Here is a 22,441-nt window from a genome sequence, read left to right as displayed (position 1 = left end):
CCTCGTGCCGCCCCTCTCGGTTTATTCCTTGTCCTGCTTCCAACCATTCTCTTCACCTCCCGGGACAGGGAAACACATCCCTGTCTAGCCTCAGACACGCTCCTGAGGGCCCGCCCCCTGTCTGCGAGGCCCTGCACTGTGAGGTGACGGCGGACAGCTGTGTCGTAGCCCCAGCACACAGTACGGGCTTAGTAATGACAGGAGTTGCCCGAATGAACGACAGGGGTTCTGAGAGGGTTCCCTTCTGGGAAGATTGCCCTGGTTGGTGTTGGGGGAGCCTGAGACTAGATGCAGGCAGATGGACCAGGTGGAGGGTCACAAGTCAAGAAGGGTCCCTGGGGGCATGCTCTGAGTATACCCAGTGAGGGCCACTGGGAGTCATCCGGGGTGTGTGAGGGTCATGGGCTCCGGGTTGCCCAGCTGATGCCGCCCCACAGCCTGAGCCGCAGTCTCTCCTCTGCAGGCCTCCCTGGAGCAGCTCCTGCAGGTCCTACATGGCACCACACCCCACTACATTCGCTGCATCAAGCCCAACAGCCAGGCCCAGGCACAGATATTCCACCGAGAGGAGGTAACACACTGGGCTGGAGCTGCTTCGTGGAGGGTCCCATTGTGCCGAGACGCTGGCGGGGTGAGAAACGGGACGTCTGCTCCAGGTGGAGTGACGTGAGGAAGGGCTTCTCTCCCCAGCTCTGGCAGGACAGTCGTGTACGGTGGTGTGGTCTGTGCACTGCACAGTGGCCCAGCCACAGAGGCGAGTAGGGGCAACAGTGCATCTTGCTCTCTGCTCGCCAAGCCACGTGCCCTGACGGACAGGCGGCCCAGAGGAATGGGTGTCTTACGATTAGCTGAGAGTCTGAGTCGCCTTACAGACCAGGCACAGGGCTGGTCCGATGAGGGTGTAGTTCCTAAAATTTGCTCAGAAGCACTCTGTGGCCAGCAGCTGCCCTTTGCCCTGTGGAGGGATGTGGGTGAGATGTGAGAGCTGGACGGTGCTGGAGTGGGTCCCACAGTCACATGGTTGATGTGGCCTTAGGGTCCATGGCCAGGATCACTGCTCTATGGTAAAGACCTTGGGTGAGTCCCGGAAGCGTCTTCACAGTACAACCTCCCCCGCCTCTCAGCTGTGACGCACGGTGTTATCTGCAGAATATAAAATAAACAAAAACGAGGAACTGGATTGGGCTGCGTTGTGAAGCACAGTTGGAAGCAGTAAGATGGCCAGCACCGGCCTCGGCTGTACCAGAAGCCAGGCTTCACGTAAAGGGATCTGGGGCCACCAGGACCCCTTCTAGCAGGGAGGGTCTCTCCAGGTCCCTTGACTGCTCGCTGCCCCGAAGAGTGCCCTCAGGGGAGCCCGCAGGTCCCTGCCAGCGGGGCCACTGACGACATGGTGTCTGGGGCCTATGGCCCCTGCTGCCCACGCCGTCTCCCCTCCCCGCAGGTCCTGAGCCAGCTGGAGGCCTGTGGCCTCGTGGAGACCATCCACATCAGTGCCGCTGGCTTCCCCATCCGGTGAGTGGGTCGGTCTGTCTGTCCGGCGTGGGGGCGGGGCAGAGCCAGGGAGGTGCTTGGGCCGCGGGTCAGCAGGATGTGGAGATGGAGTGAGAGGCAGGCCTGTGGAAGTCGGCCTGGAGCTTTAGGGCTGTGCTCACTTGCTGTGCCCTGTTTTGAGGAGGCACCGGGTCTGCCCTAGAGTCAGGAGAGATGGGAGGACGTGAGTGGGAAGCCATTACCGATCCTCCGGGCGCAAGGATGGCCTGGTGAAAGAAAAGGGGGTAGAAGCGGACTCTGGCCTGGCTGTGGGGATGGGACCTGGGCTGGTGGACGGTGGGTCACTGGCGAGGGGAGCAGCCGACTTCCAGGCCACAGAAGCAACGTCCAGCTTCCATCTGAGGCAAATGGGTGAATCGGGACAGTTCCTGACACAGGATGACCTGGGGGGACGCCCAGGGGTGGGGAGTCAGGTTTGAAGTGTTGGGGCACGTGAGGGGCTGTTCTTGGTGACTTTTAACAGCACGAGCAAGGAGGAGACCCCAGGGGGAGGCGGGAGGTGTGAGGCCACTCCCTGAGGGATGAGAAGCCGGCAACAGCCTGGAGGGAGTCAGGGAAAGAGGAAGCGGGGCTGCGGGTATCCTGGAGGCTGAGAGCGAGTGCACTCTGTGAAGGCCTTGCCGAGAAAAGCAAGGCTCCATCCGGGAGAGGCTAAGGCTGGCTTCCCGCCAAGGGAGCCCAGTGACCTCATCCACGCAGTGGGCACGGCAGGGCAGCGTCTCGCTGGTGGTCAAGCAGAGTAAACAGTGACATCAGCTCACCACTGGTCACTTTCTCCTTCCGCCTGCCTCGGCTTCCAGGGTCTCTCACCGGAACTTCATGGAGCGGTACCAGCTACTGAGAAGGCTCCGTCCTGCCATAACCCCCAGCCCCCACGGCCCGTGTCCAGATGGAGGGCGCTCAGGTGAGGGCACCCACTGGCCAGTCATCTGTTCACCCAGTTCCCTGAGCACCTACTTGGACCATCTCAGGGCGAGGGCCTGGGGCCTCAGAGATGAGTAAGACACAGTCCTGCCCTCATGGCTCTTGGTCCAATGGGAGAGAGACTAAAAGAAGGCAGTTAAGCAGTGAGGAAAGTGGTGAGACAGAAACAGGATGCTGTGGGTGGTGTAGAGAGGTATGAACCAAAGGCTTCCTGGAGGATGTGGCATCTGAGGTGGGGTGGGACTAGCCAGGTGAAGGCACTCCATGGACAGGAGACAGCACCCTGTGTGTGAGGAGCTCCAGGCTGTTGAAGGTTGCTGGCTCCTGGGCATAGAGGACAGTGGGAGGAGAGGCTGGGGGCAGGCGGGCCCAGTCCCAGAAGCCGGACATTCTTCAGATAGATGGGAGGCACTTCCAGGAAGGGAGGGGGTGATACCAGCCTGGGGCTTTCCAGAGGCCACTGCAGGGTGGGGCCCTGGGTGGCCAGAGGGGAGAGAGGCTCTAGATGTGGGCACAGTTGGGAAATGTTGGGAAGAAATTGGTCGGACTTGGCTAGCATTGGATTCGATGTAGGGAGGAGACGAAAGGATTAGCCAGGCCTGGCCAGTGGGGAAGAGAGGTCGGGAAAGGGCTTTCTTTCTGGGGCAGCTGCCGGGCCAGGCCTGGCCAGGGGGATGTCAGGAGAGGCCTGCTCTACAGGGGGTTGTCTGTCGCACTTGGCGTCACTGAGGCTGTGAGAGCAGGTGTGAAGACCCTGGGCAAAGGCCAAGGACGGGGCAAGTCCCCCCAATACACCCACACACACACACCTGGGCAAAGGCCAAGGACAGGGTGCGTGCCCCCAGTACACACACAACCCCCACAGCCTTCCCCCAGGGCCGTGTACCCACAGGCACAGTTCTGCTTTGTATCTCCCATCTCTCGGGCAGTTTTCCCACTCTCCTTTCATCCTTTCTCCCCACCTCTCCCCGCTCTCCCTGCGGTATGCTCTCCTGTTCTGTCTCTTGCCCAAAGCCCCCCGGGCCCCTGGTCGGCTTTGCTGCTGTTTCTCATCTGCAGCGTTTCCTCTGGCCGCCGCTGTCTCCAGAGAGGCCCTGGGCAGCTAAAGGTGGTCAGAGCCCTCAGGTAAACCCTCCATCTGTAGGAGCTGCCCCACCAGGTGTGGGGGGCAGGCAGGGCCCCCGCTGGGGTCTGGGGGTCTGTTCTCCGCTTTCCATCTGGGGTGGGAGGGCTCAGGGGCAGAGGGGGAGGCTGGGCTGCCCTGTGCGGCCCTCAGCATGTTTAGGGCCTTGGAAACGGGCTGGCAAAGCAGCGTGGGAGTCTAGGCACCAAGTGTCCTCTGCCCTAGGGGACCTCCAGGGTGGGGGCTGCCGGCCAGTGCAGGGCACAGCCTCCAGGGGGTGACCAAGATCCCTCGGGGCAGCCTGAGGGACGATGAGAAGAGGCCCCCTCTGGCCTCCTCCCCAAAAGGAAGGAAGGGATGTTGAGAAGCATGTGCAGCGGGAAGGAAGCCTGTGGCGCGTCAGGGGGACGCCGAGGGGATGGTGACGGACTGACGGGCCCTGTCTCCATCCTCAGAGTGCCCTCCATGCACCGAGCCGGCCACACTGCAGGGCCTCCTCCAGGAGATCCTCCACACACTGCCAGCCCCACTGCACTGCGGCAGGACCAAGGTGTTCATGACCGACTCCACGGTAAGCGGGCCTGGGGTGAGGAGCTGGCGGCCACGGGCCTGGGTGGAGGACGGGGAGCACGGGCGGCTGAGGACCTCAGCGGATGCCCTTCCCCCAGCTCGAGCTCCTGGAGCGTGGGCGTGCCCAGGTGCTGGAGCAGTGTGCCCGCCACATCCAGCGTGGCTGGAGGAGACACCGGTGCCGCACGCAGGCCAGGCGGAGGCGGGCAGCTGTGCTCATCCAGGCAGGTAGGAAGGGGGCCCGGGCACACGGCCCACACTCATGGCCAGCAGGTGGGCCCAGGAGTAGCCGTCTCTGCAGCTGCACGTGATCCTACGGGATACCTGTTTCCCTTGAGACCCTGCTCCTAGAGTCCCCACAGACCAAAGCGGACTGTGTCCCAGCCTCTAGATGTTAACTGCGTGTCCCCATGGTGTGCTGGGCCTCGAATTCCCTGTCCAGCTCACCCAGAGCACCCCCAGTTCAGCGCAGACCATGTCCCACCCCAAGTAAGGGTTCTCTATAGGTGGCAGAGGCTCAGAAGTTGCCTTGAATTCCCCTCCCCCAGTCCTAGCTAGCTATATTTGTCATATATTATTCCCCTTGGTGACAACTCTCATCATCACCTGGGTTCCTGGGCTTGTTGAGCTTAAGAAGGTAAAAATCAACAAGATCTGGTGAAACAAGGAAGCATGTATGAACCATGACACAGCCTCACTTTGAAAAGCAAAAATACTAGAAACAACCCAAATATCTGACAGTTGGTGGAGGCATGGCTACATTATGGACCCATCCTTGTGATCCAGCTAAGAAGTGTTTTTGAAGAATATTTTTAGTTTCATGGAAACCCCACTTCCAATATGATGCTTAAACCTGGGTGATGCGCTACACAGCAAGGTGATGCCACCTTCCTAAGGGGTGTGGCAGGGGGGGGCCTGAAAAACGTGACGGGTGCTGCAAAACTACCTGGGCTGATAACAGGTGACTTTCGTGTCTTTACCAAATAGCCCTTTTTCTGAATGACTGTACCAAAAAATCAGAAAATGCGTATTTCAAAAGGAGAAAATTAAAACTGCCCCACCCATGATCAGCCTCCCATCCTGTAGCTATGACCTTCACCAGGTGCTGCCCCATCCATGATCAGCCTCCCATCTGTGACCTTCACCAGGTGTGGGTGTGTAGTTGCGTCCTTCGTGGATCCATAAGGCGAGCAAGCAAATTCAAATGAGGGCTTCCAAAAATAGAGGTCGTTTTAAAAGGTGCAGACAGTTCAGATCCCTCGTGTTCCCTGGGCGTTGCCCAGGGTGGGAGGTGGCAGTTTCCCTTGGCTGTAGGCATCTGCCTGCAGGTCTGAGCGCTGTTTTTCAGAGCCAGGTCCGTGTCCCGTTGACTCGGTCCCTGACCTCACGTGGCTGCCGGCCTTCATTCCTACGTTTACGGCAGCTCTGGCACTGGTGTAGCCTGGTTTACCAAGAGCTCTAACTGGCATGTTAACTCTTGTTTCCTGTTTCTGGACAAACCCCTCAGCCGTCCGTTCCTGGCTGACTCGGAAGCATATCCAGCAGCTGCACGCGGCTGCCACGGTCATCAAGCGTGCGTGGCGAGAGTGGAGGGTGAGTGCTGATCCAGAGGTCAGGGCGGCCAGTGATGGGCCCGGGCTGCGGACTGGCCCTGCCCGCGGGGCAGGTGGCCGCAGGGTCTCACGAATGATGTGGGCACCGCACCAGCCACGTGGCAGGATGGCTGTGACGGGCACAAGCCACTCAGGGAATACACGAAAACTCATACAGCCATACACTTTAAAAGCATGAATTTTACAGTGTTATCAATTAGATCTCAATAAGGTGGATTTTTTTTTTGAGGTTAATTTATGCTTTTATTTGCCAGTATAATTAACCACAGTGGCCTGCAGGCTTCTTTGATCTAAAAAAATACATTTTATATCACAATCCAACAAACACATACACATATATAATATGTATACGTACATAAAAGTGAAACAAAAGTTTTGCCAAAAGTGTCTACCCCGAGTGTTAAATTTTTTTTTTGAGATCTTTTTCTTTTTTTAAAGCAGTTTTAGGTTTACAATAAAACTTGACAGGAATGTACAGAAATTCCCCATATACCGCCTCCCCTCACATGAACAGCCATTATCAACAGAATGGTACCTCTACTTTTTTTTAGACCAAGGATGACTGCATTGACACGTGATCAGAACATCCCCAGTTCACCTAGGGCTCGCTTTAATGAGCAGAGCAGTGTTGCGTACTCTGTGGGTTTGGACAAAAAGTATGACCACGTATATTCATCATTATAATGTCGCTCAAAGTACTTTCACTGCTCATGAAAACTTCTGTACTCTGTATATTCCTCTCTGCAAACTCCTGACAACCACTGATCTTTTTATCGTCTCCACAGTTTTGCCTTTCCCAGAATGGCATACAGGTGGAATCTCTTTCTCCTCGAAATGAGAGGTTCAGACCCTTTATGAGACCACCCCTGGCCCACCCAGGCGTGGACTAGACAGGCTCCAGGCGGCAAGCTCCCCCACTACGTGCTGCGGCTTTCCCTCCAGTACTGGCCCTGCCCAGCAGCCACGTGGAGGTCAGGGGGACACATGTTGGGTTTCTGTTCATAGGAAGGCCACACGTTTTGTGCCTCTCGTCACAGTGAACCCAGATTCCTGTCGGGTGTGTTATAAACAGACGAGCCATTTCTTCAGACCCCCTGCTCTGAGCACACCCCAAAGGCTGTTACTTTTTAAAAGTATGTGAAGCCTCAGCACAGCTGCTCTGTGTATAGGCCTGTGCCACATCCAGCCAGGTGCCCTTCAGTTCACCTTGTTAAGGGCAAATCACCAAAGAGACTTTTGGTTTCTGTTTTCCATTAAGAGCTGCGATATGCTGTTCTTTTTTAAGATCAGAATGGCCTTCCTTGCTTCTGAAGAACTGGATGGTGTGGAGGAAAAACACTCACCTCACGCTCCCTGCTCCCCGGGCTCCAGTCCGCTGCCCCCGGCTCAGACCAGGCTCCAGGGCGCAATAACCCGCCTCTGGCCCCTGGGACTGGCCCTGGCCAACGCAGCTGTGGGTGTTCACGGCTTTCAGAGGAAGCTGGTGGTCTTCGCCTGCCTCCAGCTCCCCGTGGGCAGCCCCAGGAGCTGTGCCGTCCAGACAGCCCAAGAACAAGCCGGAGTCCTGTCCATCCGAGCGCTGCCTCAGGTGGGCCATGCGATGGGGCTGGCGTCCTGACCGCCCCACTGCAGGGTGGGGGGCGGAGCCCGGGGGGTCGCAGCAGCAGCAGCAGGACTGAGGCTGAGATGAAGGCCTCCGAACCTTGCGCATCCCAGCTGGCAGCAGTCGAGTCGTTCCCATCATTACAATTAGGGTTTTCCAAAGTCCTTTCACTGTTAAAAAGCTGCCTCCAAGTGTTCTAGCATCTCTTCTGAGTCATCTTTAAATTAGTCCTACTTCCAAAAAAATGGGTTGTGGTAACAGCAGCTTTTCCCCTCCAATGGCGCTGGATTTGGCACCATGCTTCCCCCTACTTGGGCTTCCCTGGTGGCTCTGACGGTAAAGAATCCGGCTGCAATACAGGAAACCCAGGCTCGTTCCCTGGGTTGGGATCCCCTAGAGGAGGAAATGGCACCCCACTCCACTATTCATGCCTAGAAATCCCAGGGACAGAGGAGCCTGGCGGGCTATGGTCCACGGGGTGGCAAAGAGTCAGACACGACTGAGCGAGACTAACACACACTTTCCCCTCGTATTCTTTGGCTTACCCTATTCCTGACAAGCACATGAGTCAGTGGTTCAAGGTTTTATATTGTGGGCAGCCGCCAGGGAAAGAGGCAGCGAGCACAGACAAGGGCTAATACCCGCCTTTTACAAGGATCAAGTGACACAAGGGAGAAGGAAACACTGCATTTCCTCCCGGAGGAATTCCTACAGGACATAATCTGGATAAAATCGCCATGACAACACACGGGCCTGCCAGAGTGTAAACAGAAGTGCAGCTCTTTGATCTTCCAGCTTTAAGCAGTCCTAAGACTGGGACAGATGATATTCTTAACAGGGAAGAGCTCCCTCCTAGCTTTCCTCATCTATCTCACACTGGGTGGATGTGACACTTTGTCTTTAATACTGTTTTGGAGTCTGCTCCCGTCTTAGTAAGGAGGAAAAGAGCACTAAGTCAGTCTGCCACTGCTGTGACTCCGGCAGGTCCTCGGGTGTCCCCACCTCCCTGCATTCCTAGCCTTCACGCCAAGAGGTCCCTTCAACCTCCCAGGAGCTGGGGCTGAGCTGCGTCTCTCTCCCCAGGGCTCGATCAGGTTTCACTGCAGAAAGTCTCCGCTGCGCTACGCTGACACCTGCCCTGGACCCTCGCCCGACAGTGTTACTGGCTTTAATCAGATCCTGCTGGAAAGACACAGGCCGGGCCACGTGTGACCTCTTCTCCCCTCCCAGCCTCACCAGCTGGGCCATCCCCTGTGCCTTTTTTCCCACAAGGCCTTTTCCTGCCAGCAGCCTCGCCAGAGACATGTAATCAACACCCGGCTGCCAGACAACTCCCACAGGGACTCCGAGTGCACTCAGGGAGCCATGGCTCCAGCCTGCAGGCGGGCCAGCGGCTGCACCAGTGGCCTGGGGCAGCAGTCTACACATCCCCTGCCCCCACACCCTGATGGGTATCAGGGTTGGCAGTGACCAAACCAGGATTAGGAAACGTCAGGGCCTTCACTACCTTCACAGATCTAACTCAGCGGTGCTGGCCATCACTACAGTGGACACCCCACAGGCAAAGTCAGCTTGATATCAGCTCTAACATTGTGGCTGGGGGAAACTTTGCCTTGAGTTCCTTTAAAAGGAACAAAACCTTACTATTTAAATATTTGATTAATTTAATGTCAAGCAACTAGATTATAAATCAAGAATGATCAACGCAATATACCAAAGAAACACCACACCAAAATTTTAACACTGAGCACGTTTTTACTCAAATGGGTGTGGAAATTCAGTAAATATTTATGTCTTAATTCTATCAAAAATAAAACACTTAAAAACCACCATTTGAACATCGAGTTCTCTCCATACGGGTCTGCCATCCTGAGTACCCCCACAGTGCCGGAAGGAGTCTGGGGGGCCCACCTGACGTCAGCCGCTGAGTCCTGGCATCGCCACCCCTGGGCAGGGCCCCCCACGTGACGGCCTCCCAGGAGGAGCAGGCAACACAATAATCCACCTTAAGGATCCTCGTTCTGAGACGGCTCCACGATACTCAAGCAGCAGTCAGCAAACTCCACAAACAAGGGCTCCTGCATGCAGGCTCGCATAAGCTTGGCCTTGTCGTCCGCCTGATCGAGGTCGACCATCAGCTGTCTGAGGTGTGGATTGAGCAGTAAGCTCCTCAGTGCTGCAGACTCCCCTTAAAATGAAGTGAGGAGAGCCAAGCTGAGCTCAAGTGGGTGCAGACAGAGACGGCTGAAAGCCAAATATTCCAACGTAATAAACACCAAGCACGCTGTACCCCCTCACCCAGCATTTCACATGAGGTGGGGCTTCCCAGGTGGCGGTAGTGGTAGAGAATCCACCTGCCAACGCAGGAGACACACGAGATGTGGGTTCGATCCCTGGGTCAGGAAGATCCCCTGGAGAAGGGAATGGCTACCCATTCCAGTATTCTTGCCTGGAAAAGTCCATGGACAGAGGAGCTTGGTGGGCTACAGTTCAGGGGGTTGCAAAGAATCAGGTATGACTGAGCATACATGCTCACGTAAGGTGAGGTCAGCATGTCAGATGGTTTCCAAGTTAAATGCTGTCAGAATCTTATTCTTTATTAGTCCTCTGTAAATATCTTAATGCCATTCACCCAAGTAAAAGTTACTGTACCTGCACAGACTTAGCTTAAAAATTGTCTTACCTGCAAACTTACCTAAATTCTTTAAATTCTGCAAAGACACTCTGTCCTCTTCCTCATCACTATTGAGAAAATCAGCCACAGAGTCATCATCATCTAAGGAACCTGTTTATGAGCGCAAAGGAAACCTAGGTGCCAGGTTTTAACAACTCCAGTAAATAAAAAATGTGTGTGCACACACACAAGAACAGAGATAAAGCAAGTGGGTACAGACAAAACCACCACTTCTGAGGAATTTGTGACTACACTAACACTATTTTAGGAAAGTGAAGAGCTGCTGATAGTGTTCACACACTTAAACTATGTTTGGGCTTAGGGCCTTGTTTTCCAATTCTTTCCAGCCTACCTCTGCGCACTACAGCTCCAGCCCTGTCTGTAAAAACCCACGGACAGGACTCCCCTGTGTTCTCGGCATGGGCGGAAACATCCGAACCCATCAAGTTTCTCAAAGGGCAGAAGCGGGCCATCCCCTGGCTCTGACTGCTCAATACCTTTTCGGTGGCACCGGGAGGGGCCGTCTTCAGAGCCCAGCATGATGCATGGTGCGCAGGAGGCGTTAAAGAAAGGGTACGTGGGGCTTGCCTGGTGGCCCAGGGGTTAAGAATCTGCCTTGCAATGCCCGGAAGATCCCGAATGCTGCGCCACAACTATGAAGCCTGCACTCTGGAACCCGAGCGCCATCCCACTGAAGCTCGCTCACCCTAGAGCCTGTGCTGCTCTCTGCAGCTAGAGAAAGCCTGCACATGGCAACCAAGGCCTAATACCAGAGAAAAAAAAATATATTTTAAAAAGGCTAGGTGGATGAGGAGGACGGCAGCACACTCGCGCTGCAGGCTCTGAGGCCGCCAGGAGCAGCAAGGCCAAGGGCCACGTGCCCCGCGGGTCCAGGTCAAGTGAACCCCTGCCAGGCCCAGGGAGGGAGGCCCGAAGCCGTGACTGGAGGCGGCTCCTGCCAGCAGGGTCCACCGCTCACCCCAAACCACAGCTGCGGCCTTTCCCCCCTGCCCTTCTGCATCTTCAGGCGGCCCCACATCGCCACCCGTGACAACATGTGCTCCTGGCGCTGGTGCACAGGGCTGAGGAAGCTGCTGCTCCCTGATGAACCTGCCTCCTGGCCCCAGTGCAGAAGTCTCTTCTCCTCTCTCCACATATTCTATTTGAAAGCCTTTTCTCGGTTTGTGTGTTTGCAGTCAACCAACCCACCTTCGTTTTCCACAGGCTTTTTAGTTTTTGCAGTCAGAGCTGATCTTATTTTTTTCTCGACAGGACCAGCTGCAGGCCTGCACTGCTCTGAAAGACACAAATCTCAGGTGTACATCACCTCCGTTTGAGTGACAAGGCTGCACTCCCCCAAGCAGCATCCAGCATCTAGGAGGAAGCCTCTGGAGGGGTGAGGGGCTGGGTGGGGGATGAAGGAGAGGAAGTGAGAGATTCCGTCAGGGGGCAGGAGAAACCTGGGCCCAGCAGAAGGGCTGAGGAAGCCCGCCTCACGCTCCCCGAGGGCCTATCTCCATCCTCCCTGTCCTGCCTAATCCCACAGAGACTTCACCAAGATTCAGTAACACGCTGACTTCGATTAGCCGCAAACTGTGTCTTCAGCAGTTTCAGATCCCGAATGTACTGGTCCCCGTGCCACCGGGAGTCCACACACACAACTCGCCAGGACCACCTGGGAGGGGCTCCGCCTCACAAAGGACAGGGAGATGGCCGAGGTAAGGAGAGTCGGATCCCAGTCACCCAAGAGGGTGGGAGACGAGGGGGAGGTGCTGCCAGCTGGAAGGAGCATTCCGGGCCAAAGGAAAGGCCCGTGGCCGGAGCCGACCCTTGAGCAAGTCGAGTCAGGTGCAAGGATACGGTGACAAGCAACTGGCAGCTGACGGGCAAAGCAGGCCTGGCAGGAGGATGGGGCACAAGAGGAGGAAGGCGCCTGCAAGACGCCAGTCTGTCTCATACCACACCACCCTAATGTGGGATCTAAGATGACACAATGAACCTACCTATGAAGCAGCAGCACGCTCCCAGACGCAGAGGACAGACTGGTAGTTGCTGCAGGGGAGGGGCTGGGGGAGGGATTAAGCGGGAGGTTGGGGTTAGCAGATGCAAAATATTAGATGGACAATGGATGAACAAGAAGGTCCTACTATATAGCACAGGCGATTACAGTCAGGATCCTATGATAAACCACAATAGAAAAGAATATAAAGAAAAAAGAATGCTATGCATGTGCATAACTGAGTCACTCTGCTGTACAGAGATTAGTAACACTGTAAATCAACTTTACTTCAATAAAAAAAAAAATCACCAGACATTATGCACCACTTATAGTTGTGCCTAAGACCACCTGTAATTTTGCCAGAGACTGACCCTGGGCTCTGATCCAGTCTCTAATCTGTCAATTTGTAAGAAACAGAGGACTAAGGAGTATGCCTAACCGCAGCGTGAGTTTGCAATCAGCAAAATCCAGACTGTGGGGAACTCTGCAAGTCAAATGGCTTGAATTCTTCCACAGAGAAATTTTTTTTTTAAAGTAATAACAGAGGATGGAGGAGCAATTTACAAATTAAGAGAGACTTAAAAGAAATATCACATTTTGGGGGAATTCCCTGGCAGTCCAGTGGTTGGGACTTGGTGCTTTTGGTTAGGTTAGGTTCAATCCCTGGTCAGGGAACTAAGAACAAGATGAAACAATACTCTTTCAGGATACATCCTTGCATAATAAAACTGAAAAAGCAAAGATGTGACTGCTATAAAGGTCAACAGAGTGGTCATTTACAGGAAGTGAGAACAGTGGGTCAGGACAGGACATATGGAGGGGTTTCTGGAGTGGATGGCAAAGTTCTATTTTCTTTTTAAATTTTTTTTTAAATTTGGATGTGCTGGGTCTTTCTTTCTCCAAGGCCTTATCTCTGCTTGCACCAAGTGGGGGCCACTCTCCTGCTGAAAGCACAGGTTCTAGGGGCACAGGCTTCAGTAGCTGTGGCATGAGGGCTTAGCTGCCCCGAGGCATATGGAAACTTCAGAGACCAGGGATGGAACACACTGCCCCTGCACTGACAGGCAGGTTTTTTATATTTTTTAAAATACATACATAATTTATTTTTATTTTGGTTGCACCGGGTCTTTATTGCTGCACACGGACTTTCTCTAGTTGCAACAGGCAGGGGCACCTCTTTCAATGCACAGGCTTCTCACTGCAGTGGCTTCTCTTGTTGCAGAGCAGAGGTTCTAGAACGTGGGCTCAGCAGTTGTGGTGCATGGGCTTAGAAGCTCCGAGGGGTAGAACCTGCATCCCCTGCATTCACAGGCAGGTTCTTACCCACTGAACCACCAGGAAGTCCAAGTTTTATTTTCCTGACCTGGGTGGTGTTCGCGTTATAATAATTCAGTAAGCCAAATAAAAAAGAATCTACAAATAAATGCTGCAGAAAAAAGGCACTCCTCCAAAAAAAAAAGGAAACCCCCCTACACAGTTGGTGGGAATGTAAACTGGTGTAGCCACTATGGAAAACGGTATGAAGATTCTCTAAAAAATTAAAAATAGTTACCATAGTGCTCAATCCCACTCCTGGACATACATCCAGAAAAAATAAAACCTCAAATTTGAAGATACATGCACCCCAATGTTCATAGCAGCACTATTTACAACAGCCAAGACATGGAAGCAACCTAAATGTCCATCAACAGAGAAATGAATAAGACGTGGTGTGTGGTGGAATACTACTCAGCCATAAAAACGAAATGCTGCCGTTTGCAGCAACATACATGGACCTAGAGATTATGAAACCTAGTGAAGTCCGTCAGAGAAAGACAAATAATCATGATATCACTTATACACAGAATCTAAAAAAATGGTACAAATGAATTAATTTACAAAACAGAAAGACTTCAGAAACAGAAAACAAATTTATGGATCCAAAGGAGAAGGGGTGAGGAAGGCTAAATTAGGAATATGGGATTAACAGAAACACATTACTATGTATAAACAGATAAACAACACGGGCCTAAAATATATTATTGTTTCATTTAGTTGCTAAGTGGTGCTGACTCTTGTGACCCCATGAACTGTAGCCCTCCAGGCTTCTCTGTCCATGGGATGTCCCAGGCAAGAATACTGGAGTGGGTTGCCATGTCCTTCTCCAGCAGATCTTCCCAACTCAAGGAATTAACCTGTGTCTCCTGCACTGGCAGGCAGATTCTTTACACTGAACCACCAAGGAAAGAATATCATAGAGAACTATATTCATGACCTTGTAATAAGGAGGAAAAGGGGACGAAAGAGGATGAGATGGCTGGATGGCATCACTGACTTGATGGACATGAGTCTGAGTGAACTCCGGGAGTTGGTGATGGACAGGGAGGCCTGGCGTGCTGCGATTCATGGGGTCGCAAAAAGTCGGACACGACTGAGCAACTGAACTGAACTGAATAACTTACAATGAAAAAGAACCAAAAAAGGATACAGATCACTGAATCACTTTGCTGTATACCTGAAACATTGTAAATCAACTATACTTCAATTTAAAAAAATATTTTTTTAATAAGAACAAACCAAGCAGGGTTTCCCTGTGGTCCAGTGTTAAGAATCCACCTGCTAATACAGGGGACACCAGTTCAATCCCTGGTCTGAGAAGATGCCACATGCCATGGGCAATGAAGCCTGTGGGTCACAATTACTGAGCCCATGTACCCTAGAGCCGGTGCTCCGCAACAAGAGAAGCTACTGCATGATAAGCCCAAGCACTGCAACTAAAGAGTAGGACCCACCCCCCGCCCCCAGCACCGCAACTAGACAAAGTCCATTAGCAGCAAACAAGAACCAACGCAGCGATCCCCTCGCCCCCCAAAAAACACACTAACAGAGAGGCTGGAGTTTCCAACACAGAGTGAACTACTCAAATCTGTGTATCAGAAAAATTACCCAGATTGCGCTAGGGAGTCTTAGGAGGGGCCTCACAGGGCTGCAGGACCAGAGAGAAGCATTCCAGACACAGCTCCTAAACTATTCCAGCAAAGCAGTTCTACTTCGTTCCTATCTTGAGGCGAAAGGGTTTTTTTTCAAAGAGCTCCAAAGACATTAGGATTAAAAAAAAAAAGTTGGAGCGGGGACGGTGGTGCTCGAAACAAACAGCTATAAAATCAGAGACTGGAGGGCATAAAACTAGAGGCAAACCACCAGTGAGGAACTCTTAACAGAAAAGTCACTGAGAGAGAGAGGGCATGGGAAAGGGTCCCTGAAGACTGAGAAGAGGCGCCGGACAGAAAAAGACGTAAAATGTAGACTTGACAACAGTGAGAGCCAGGGACGCTGCTCCTTACCGTAAACTGGTATACCTCCCTGTTTCTATAAAGACATCACTTAAAAGAAAGAAAACGTCGTTAACCTCAGCCAGAGAAGATTCTGCCAAAGAACGCGGAGCTGAAAACTAAGAGGAAGGCATAGCTAGGGGAGGCTTTTGTGACAAAAACCAAAGACTGTTAAAAAAAAAGAAAAAGATGGCACGCAGAAAGGAAAGTGGAGCAGAGGAAAGGTTTGTGATTGTCCGTAGAGTGGAGGCGCATTCGCAGGAAGAGGTATCCGTCTGCCCACGGTGGGTGGGAGGCGGTCCCCAGGATCGGGCGTTGCAAGGCTGATAGGCTGATAGCCGGGCCCCGGGATTCACGTCCCCGAGACCGCAGCAGGATGAGGGCGCTGCGGTCCACGAAGAAGGGCGCCTTACCTTTGTGCTTCCGGAAGCAGGGCAAGGAGCAGCTGCAAAAACAAAGCCACAGGGCGCGTCAGTCCCGAGGGCGGCGCGGAGCCTCCCGCCGCCCCGCCGCCCGCCCCCGGCCCCGCGACCCCGGGCACTCACTAGGGCACGCGGCAGGCGGGGCAGCGGTATTTGGGTTTCTCCAAACAGACAACGCAGACAGCGGTACCGCAGCTGAGCGACGACATGGTCTCTCCCAAGACGCGCCCCTCGCCTGCGCGCCAGCCCGGGGCCCCCGAGCCCCACGTGCCCGCCCTTTCTTCCGTTTCCTCAACCAGGACCAATCAGCGCGCAGCACTTACTGGCCGTCAAAAGCAATCGATTGATCCCGCTCATCGTTCCAGGCCTGAGAAGTAGAAAGTCGATGCACTCGATACGCATCCAGAGCCCATTGTCAGGGGTGCTCCCTGATTAGGGCTTCCCTGGTGGCTAAGCTGGAAAAGAATCCGCCTGCAATGCGGGAGACCTGGGTTCCATCTCTGGGTTGGGAAGATCCCCTGGAGAAGGGAAAGGGTGCCCACCCCAGTATTCTGGCCTGGAGAATCCCCATGGACAGAGGAGCCTGGCGGGCCACAGTCCATGGCATGGCAAAGAGTCAGGCGTGACTGAGCGACTAAGCACAGCAAACAAGAAGTCCACACACTGGCCAAACCAGACTCAGCTAGGCCACGTGACACACGTGTGCCCTTCCCAGCCATTTTTCTCACAGGAAAAGAAGACAAGCCTTGGCCACTGACAAATGTTTATTGAGCTCTAACTGTGAGCCCGGTGCTTCCCAGACGCTGGGCTGGGAACACCCAGGGATTAGCAGGCACTGTCTCTGGGAGCTTAAGGCTTAGAGTGAAGGCAGGAGGGAGAATCCCTGAGTGGGACTGATTGGCCAGGTTACAGATGAGTGACCTCTGGCCCAAAGGTGGACATCCTGGTCCAGAAAAGGGCTTGAATGCCACCTCGGGCTTTAGGAAGAGACAAAGTCACATTTTATTGGGAGCCCTGCTCCTCTTCAAAGCCCTGAGCACTGTCCAGCTTTACCAGGCTTCCCACTCCACATGTGCGGTGCTGTCTTGGGGTCATAAGTCACCCTCACCCCCTAATCTGAACCCTAACCCTTTTGCGTTGGTCCATCAGCCCTCAGGATCTCCTTACTACAAGGGCCCCGCTCCACTGTCACAGTCTGTAGGGATGAATCTGCTGTGCCCCCAAGCAGCCATTCAAGTCTCAGCTCGGACCCCTTGCTGGCTGTGTGACTTGGAGAGACTGGCTACCCTCTCTGAGCTCCCTCGTCTGTTAGAGTAGATGTTCCTACTTTTCTGAGCTATTGCAAGGCAGAGAGGTGACTGTAAAAAGATTTGTGATCTGCAGTGCTACAAAGGGTTATTTATGTGATATCTAGAGTCTATAACTCTTTTGGAGCTCTGGTTCCAACCCCATAAGCCCAAGTTCCAGGCTCCGAGTTCCTGGAGGCTGAGGTCTTGGACCTTAGGCTCCTCTAAAAGGGTTCCACTGCCAGCCTCAGTGAGCTGCACTGGGGTTGGGCTGGAGTGACTAGCTTTGCCAGGCTGTTGAGGGTGCTGTCCAGTCCTCAGTGCTGAAGTAGCACTGCCCTTCTGGTTGCCTACCTGCCCCAGCATGCAGCTGCCCCTGCCTCCAGCTTCCTAACAGAACTCACACCAAAATCCAATGTTTTCCCACTTCTCCAATACTCTGAAGCATTCCTTGTATCCCTCAACAGTTGTGACCACTGCTGATTTGAATCAGAAGTGTCCGAGAAAGTCCACGCTTAACAGGGAAGGACAGAGGTCAGTGACTTGAATCCCGTGCTCTCTGGCATCAGTACTAATTCCCCCACTATGGACATCACCGTTGCCCACCCAGACTTTTCCTGTGAGTTGTGTTTGGAGGCTGAGGCCATGCAGAGTTTCCACAATTTTCAGGGGCTCAACCAGACCCCATCCACATCCATACCATGCTGGCTCCCCTACCTTCGGGTTCAGAGATGGTACTCCAGAAAAAAAAAAAAAAAAAAAAAAAAACCTTCCTGGAATTCCTCTCATGCACACTCCATTCAGTAGAAATGCCTCTTCTACTCTGGGTGACCCTCATCTTCCAAGGACCGACCCCTCCCGCTCCAATATCCAGGAAAGGAGGTGGCTCAACTGTGATGGCGGGGAGGTTGGGGAAAACCAAGAAGCAGCGACAGAAACCTGGTACAGCTCCTCTGGGCAATGGCTAGTTCAGAGCAGAAAGACAGGAATGACGCTGGGCCCAACAACTAGATGTCCACACGGATTTGCCCTGGCTTCTATGGTCCCCCATCACGCCCTCCTAGCAGCTAAGGCTGCCTCACGTCTTCTCAGCGTCAGCTTGAGGCGCAGAGCAGAACCTGGAGAGAGGAGAGGTAGTAATCAAGGCAGAATGGTTTCCAGAGCCCCGCTGCCTGGCAGGCTCTGTCCAGCACATTCCAGGCAAGCCCAGCCCGGCGCCGACGCCGAAGACAGGAGACGTTGTCTTCAACGTGGAGGCCCAGGTCCCGCACCTAGCACCGCCAGAGGGCGCCCCAGATGGAGATTGGTCCTGGCGCGGCCGGCGCCTGAGCAGGTCTGCAGCGCCTCTCGCACCCGACTTTGCACCTGGCGTGGGAGGCAATACTGACTACGCAGGGAAAAGCAAACCCAGGCCTGGCCTGCACAAGAGGGTCAAGAGTGCGGAGTTGAAACCGACGACCGGATGGGCAGCAGTGACTCTTCCATGAAAGCAAGGCCCACACCAGGCCAGCCGAGAGCTCCAAATGCGCCTGGCTGTCCAGGGAGAGTTCCCGGGGTTGGCCCCGGCCCACGCCTCTTGGCAACCCCTGGGGTAGAGATCCAGCTGAAAGCTTGCCACCCCATATTAGCTTGATGAAAGCTTAATAGTACTTCTGGAGCTTTCAGGTCACTAACTAGGGCGCACCCAGTGCCCTGCGTCTTTCCCGATGCCATAATGGGGTGGACATATAGGCTGCATGATGCCCGTATCCGAGGCCAGAGGTTGATAAAGCTGGGCTCCCTGTGGAGCTGTGCTCAATCTCAGCTTCTTTCTACAGTCCTAATACCTCTAACCCTCCACCCTCTTGGCTGCACCAAGGGAAGTGTCTACAGTGATGTGTTTAGGAACCTATACCACCTGGTTTCATCTCCTCCCTTCCACTTACTCTCTGCTATCTGAGAGAGTGCTTCAGAATTTAAAGGGGGTGAGGTTGTTGGTATGAATCAAATAAAGATAGCCTGAGATTCTGGTGGAGTGGTTTCCAAGTTATCTGATTTCAACTCTCTGCATGTTATTTTATCTTGCAATGGCATTGATTCCCCAACTCGAGACAGTGACAGTCTGACCTTCCATTAGACTCCAAGGAGAACCGCCAAACAACAGAAGACATAGGGGCTTCCCTCCTGGGCCAGTTGTCAACAATCTGCCTTGCAATGCAGGGGATGCGGCTTCCGATTCCTGGTCAGGGAACTAAGATCCCACGTGCTGCCCTGCAACTAGAGAGTCTGTGTGCTGCAACCACAGAGCCCGTGTTATGTGACTAAGACCCAACACAGTCAAAAATATAGTTTTTTAAAAATTTTTTAAAGAGAGAGAGAGTAATTGCATTATCTCAGCAGAACTGATAGAAGAGCACAGACCTTAAAGGTCACTGCCACCCAAACCCCACAGTTTTATTTTCTCACACCTTCTCCCACTTGCAAGTCCACATACATATATCTCTCACCATACATTCCCTAGAACAGAGATCAAAGGAGTCAAATAAAAATTAAAGCCTTGAGACTCTTTCATCAGCAGATCTGCACAGGAAAGTTATTCAGGCAATAGGAAAATGATATCAGATGCAAATTAAAATCACAATATAATACCATAAACGTACCAGAGTAACTAAAATTACAAAGATTGGCAATACCGAGTGTTGGCAAGGAGGCTGCTATGAATTGTACATTTGCACCCCCCTCAAAATTCATATGCTGAAATCCCAGCCCCCAATATGATAATATTAAGAAGTGGGTGGGGCCTTTGGTAGGTGATAAGGTCATGAGAATGGAACACTCATGAATGGTGTTAGTGCCCTTATATATGACACCCCAGAGGGCTCTCGTGCCCTCTTTTCATGAATAACAGTCTGTGAAGCAGGCACCACATTTGGTGGCACCTTGATGTTGGACTTCCCAGCCTCCAGAACTGTGAGAAAAAAAGGCTGATGGGACTCCCTTGGTTGGTGAGTTCAATGCCAGATCAGAGAACTAAGATCCCATGTGCTGTGGGCCAACTGAGCCCAGAGCTACAAGGAAGAGCCCGAGCACAGTGATGAAAAACCCCACATGCCACATGCCTGCATGCTGCAACTAAGATCCAACGCAAATATTTTCCTAGATGTTTCCTGTTCAAGCCACCCATTTTATAGTATTTTTATTATAGCAGCCCAAATGGTTTAAGGCAGGTATCAGTACCAGGAAGTAGATACCGATAAGCCTAAAAATGTGAAAACAGCTTTGGGCACTGGTAATGGTAGAGGCTGGAAGAGTTTAGAGCCTAGAAAAAGCCTACACTGCCATGAAGTGACCGTCAAAGGCAATTTGAGTGTGGCCCCAGAGGAGGAGAGCTGTAGAGAAAGCCTTAACCTTCTTGCTGTTGTTCAGTTGCTCAGTCATGTCTGATTCTTTGTGACCCCATGGACTGCAGCACACCAGGCTTCCCTGTCCTTCACTATGTCCTGGAGTTTGCTTAAACTCATGTCCATTGAGTTGGTGATGCCATCCAACCATCTCATCCTCAGTCATCCTTTTCCCTTTATACCCTCAATCTTTCCCAGCATCAGGATCTTTTCCAATGAGTCGATTCTTTACATCAATCTTCTTAGAGAACAGTTAAGTGATGGTGAATTGAATATTGGTAGAAATGTGGGTTGTAAAGTCCATTCTGATGAGGTCTCTGGAGGAAATAAACAACATTGGAAACTGGTGGAAAGTTGATCCTTAGTAAAACGTGGCAAAGAACTTGGCTGAATTGTGTTCCTGTTCCTGAGTTCTGTGGAAGGTGGATCTTGCAAGTGATGCCACTGGATGTTTAGCTAGGAGATTTCTAGTCAAAGCATTGAAGGTATGGCTTGGCTCCTCCTGACTGCATTCAGTAATATGTAAGAAGAGAGAAATGATTTATAGGTGGAATTGCTAAGCAAAAACGAGCAGAACTTAAGATTCTCAGCCTATGCATTTTGCAAAAAAGGAGAACACTAACAGTGTAGCCAAGCAACCATGTGATCAGGAGAATGGTGTGGATCTCAGGAGAAATCAAGCTTTCTTCCAAACAGCCTGTGGAAAATGAACATGGGCTGGTTGACTTAAACTGCAGTGAGCAGCCAGCCTTACTGTAGAAGTTTGGATATGTTAGACTCCTTCATAAAGATTAAGTCCTAAAAGCAGCACAATCCATAGCTTGGAGAACTCCCTACACTTTCTAACACGCAGGCGGAGCTAGAACTGGGGGCCCAGTAGCCCCACTTCCCTCTCAGGCTCCGTTCAGGACACTTACTCAGGTAACTGAGAGGAGACAGGGAGCCTTTTGAAATTCTTTCTGTCTCTGTCTCTCCTTGAAAGTGAAAGTGAAGTCGCTCAGTCGTGTCCGACTCTTTGCGACCCCATGGATTGTAGCCCACCAGGCTCCTCCCTCCATGGGATTCTCCAGGCAAGAGTACTGGAGTGGGTTGCCATTTCCTCCTTACCTCTCTCTTTCTTTTTCCTGTTTCTTCTTGGTGTCTCTTTAGTTTCAAGCCCCCAGCTGAGTTTGTCCATAACGTCTCACAGCTCCAGCAGGCATCAAAGCAGCACCACCAGGGGCCACAGCCGCACACTTCCCTCCGCCCCAGACCCCGTGCCCTGCGAGGGCCGCACCTGTCCTCACGCCTCTCTGCTTCCCCGGTGACTCTGACATCACCCACTTAGACACTGGTGTCACAGCACCCTAGGGCAGCAGCTGTTTTATCTGGGTGAGAGGTGTGGTTGCTGTTCTAGTTAGAGAATGTTCTGGAAGAGAGGTTTCAGTTTGACACCCTTGGAACCTAGAGGCCATCCTGATAGCAAGAGACTAGAGTCCCTTGTGGAGCCCTAATGACCAAGGTCACAGATGTGGAGCCCTGTACCAAGATCATGGGACAAAAATCTCTGGAACTGACCAAGCCCCATAGCAACTGTTGCCATGAGCCTCCTGATCCAAACAGGCCAGTCCCCTGATCCCATACTAGGTAAAATACCCACCCTAGTACCCACGCTGTAGAGTCCTAACCACTCACCTAATGCCACCCTTCCTGCAGGGATTTTCTTTGTCTTGAGGCTATAAAAATTGGCTGCCTTGTGCTTAGTCACTCAGTTGTGTCTGATTCTTTGAGACCCCATGGACTGTAGCCCTCCAGGCTCCTCTGTTCATGGGGATTCTCCAGGCAAGAATACTGGAGTGAGTTGCCATGCCCTCTACCAGGGGATCTCCCCAACCCAGGAATTGAACCCAGGTCTCCCGAATTGCAGGTGGATTCTTTACCAGCTGAACTACCAGGGAAGCCCCAAAATTGGCTTAGTTCATCGCTCAGTCGTGTCCGACTCT

At 52.7% G+C, this 22,441-nt stretch overlaps 2 protein-coding genes and 1 non-coding gene across 7 annotated transcripts in view; 1 reads left to right on the top strand and 2 right to left on the bottom strand.

The window, feature by feature from the left end:
- Window positions 1-9,216, top strand: part of MYO19 (myosin XIX) — a 33,460-nt gene extending 24,244 nt beyond the window's left edge. For both annotated transcript variants that reach the window (XM_027519486.1, XM_027519485.1), the window contains 8 exons: window positions 464-571; window positions 1,445-1,515; window positions 2,355-2,458; window positions 4,057-4,172; window positions 4,270-4,399; window positions 5,679-5,764; window positions 7,070-7,372; window positions 8,471-9,216. In XM_027519486.1, coding sequence (XP_027375287.1) covers window positions 464-571; window positions 1,445-1,515; window positions 2,355-2,458; window positions 4,057-4,172; window positions 4,270-4,399; window positions 5,679-5,764; window positions 7,070-7,372; window positions 8,471-8,599 — 1,047 coding nt within the window. In that variant the 3' untranslated portion in view covers window positions 8,600-9,216. The remainder of the gene's footprint in view (window positions 1-463; window positions 572-1,444; window positions 1,516-2,354; window positions 2,459-4,056; window positions 4,173-4,269; window positions 4,400-5,678; window positions 5,765-7,069; window positions 7,373-8,470) is intronic.
- Window positions 5,997-16,116, bottom strand: ZNHIT3 (zinc finger HIT-type containing 3). Of its 4 annotated transcripts, none has more exons than XM_027519496.1 (6): window positions 15,917-16,116; window positions 15,785-15,816; window positions 12,065-12,127; window positions 11,271-11,357; window positions 10,071-10,172; window positions 9,123-9,575 (listed from the first exon to the last, which is right to left on the bottom strand). In XM_027519496.1, exons 1-6 carry the CDS (start codon window positions 16,000-16,002, stop codon window positions 9,394-9,396), a joined length of 552 nt encoding a protein of 183 aa, XP_027375297.1. In that variant the 5' UTR covers window positions 16,003-16,116; the 3' UTR covers window positions 9,123-9,393. The 4 variants fall into 4 exon arrangements, with proteins under 4 accessions (XP_027375300.1, XP_027375297.1, XP_027375298.1 ...); XM_027519497.1 differs by having other exon boundaries at window positions 10,083-10,172; window positions 15,917-16,081; XM_027519499.1 differs by lacking the exon at window positions 12,065-12,127 and having other exon boundaries at window positions 5,997-9,575; window positions 10,083-10,172; window positions 15,917-16,084.
- LOC113878684 lies at window positions 6,767-6,896 on the bottom strand. Its single transcript, XR_003507103.1, has one exon. It is a non-coding gene; the product is annotated as a small nucleolar RNA SNORA11 (small nucleolar RNA).
- Window positions 16,117-22,441: the final 6,325 nt, after the last annotated feature.

This window comes from Bos indicus x Bos taurus, chromosome 19, assembly GCF_003369695.1.
Source record: "Bos indicus x Bos taurus breed Angus x Brahman F1 hybrid chromosome 19, Bos_hybrid_MaternalHap_v2.0, whole genome shotgun sequence".
Classification (NCBI taxonomy): domain Eukaryota; kingdom Metazoa; phylum Chordata; class Mammalia; order Artiodactyla; family Bovidae; genus Bos; species Bos indicus x Bos taurus.
This window is presented reverse-complemented; position numbering and strand designations above follow the sequence as displayed.

Coding starts and splice junctions, on each gene's coding strand:
- ZNHIT3 (XM_027519496.1), bottom strand. CDS start 16,002: ATGTCGTCGCTCAGCTGCGGTACCGCTGTCTGCGTTGTCTGTTTGGAG. Junction 15,817..15,916: donor CCCGCCTGCCGCGTGCCCTA/GTGAGTGCCCGG, acceptor TTGTTTTTGCAG/CTGCTCCTTGCCCTGCTTCC. Junction 12,128..15,784: donor CTGCTTCCGGAAGCACAAAG/GTAAGGCGCCCT, acceptor TCCCTCCCCCAG/CCCCTCCCCTGCAGCAACTA.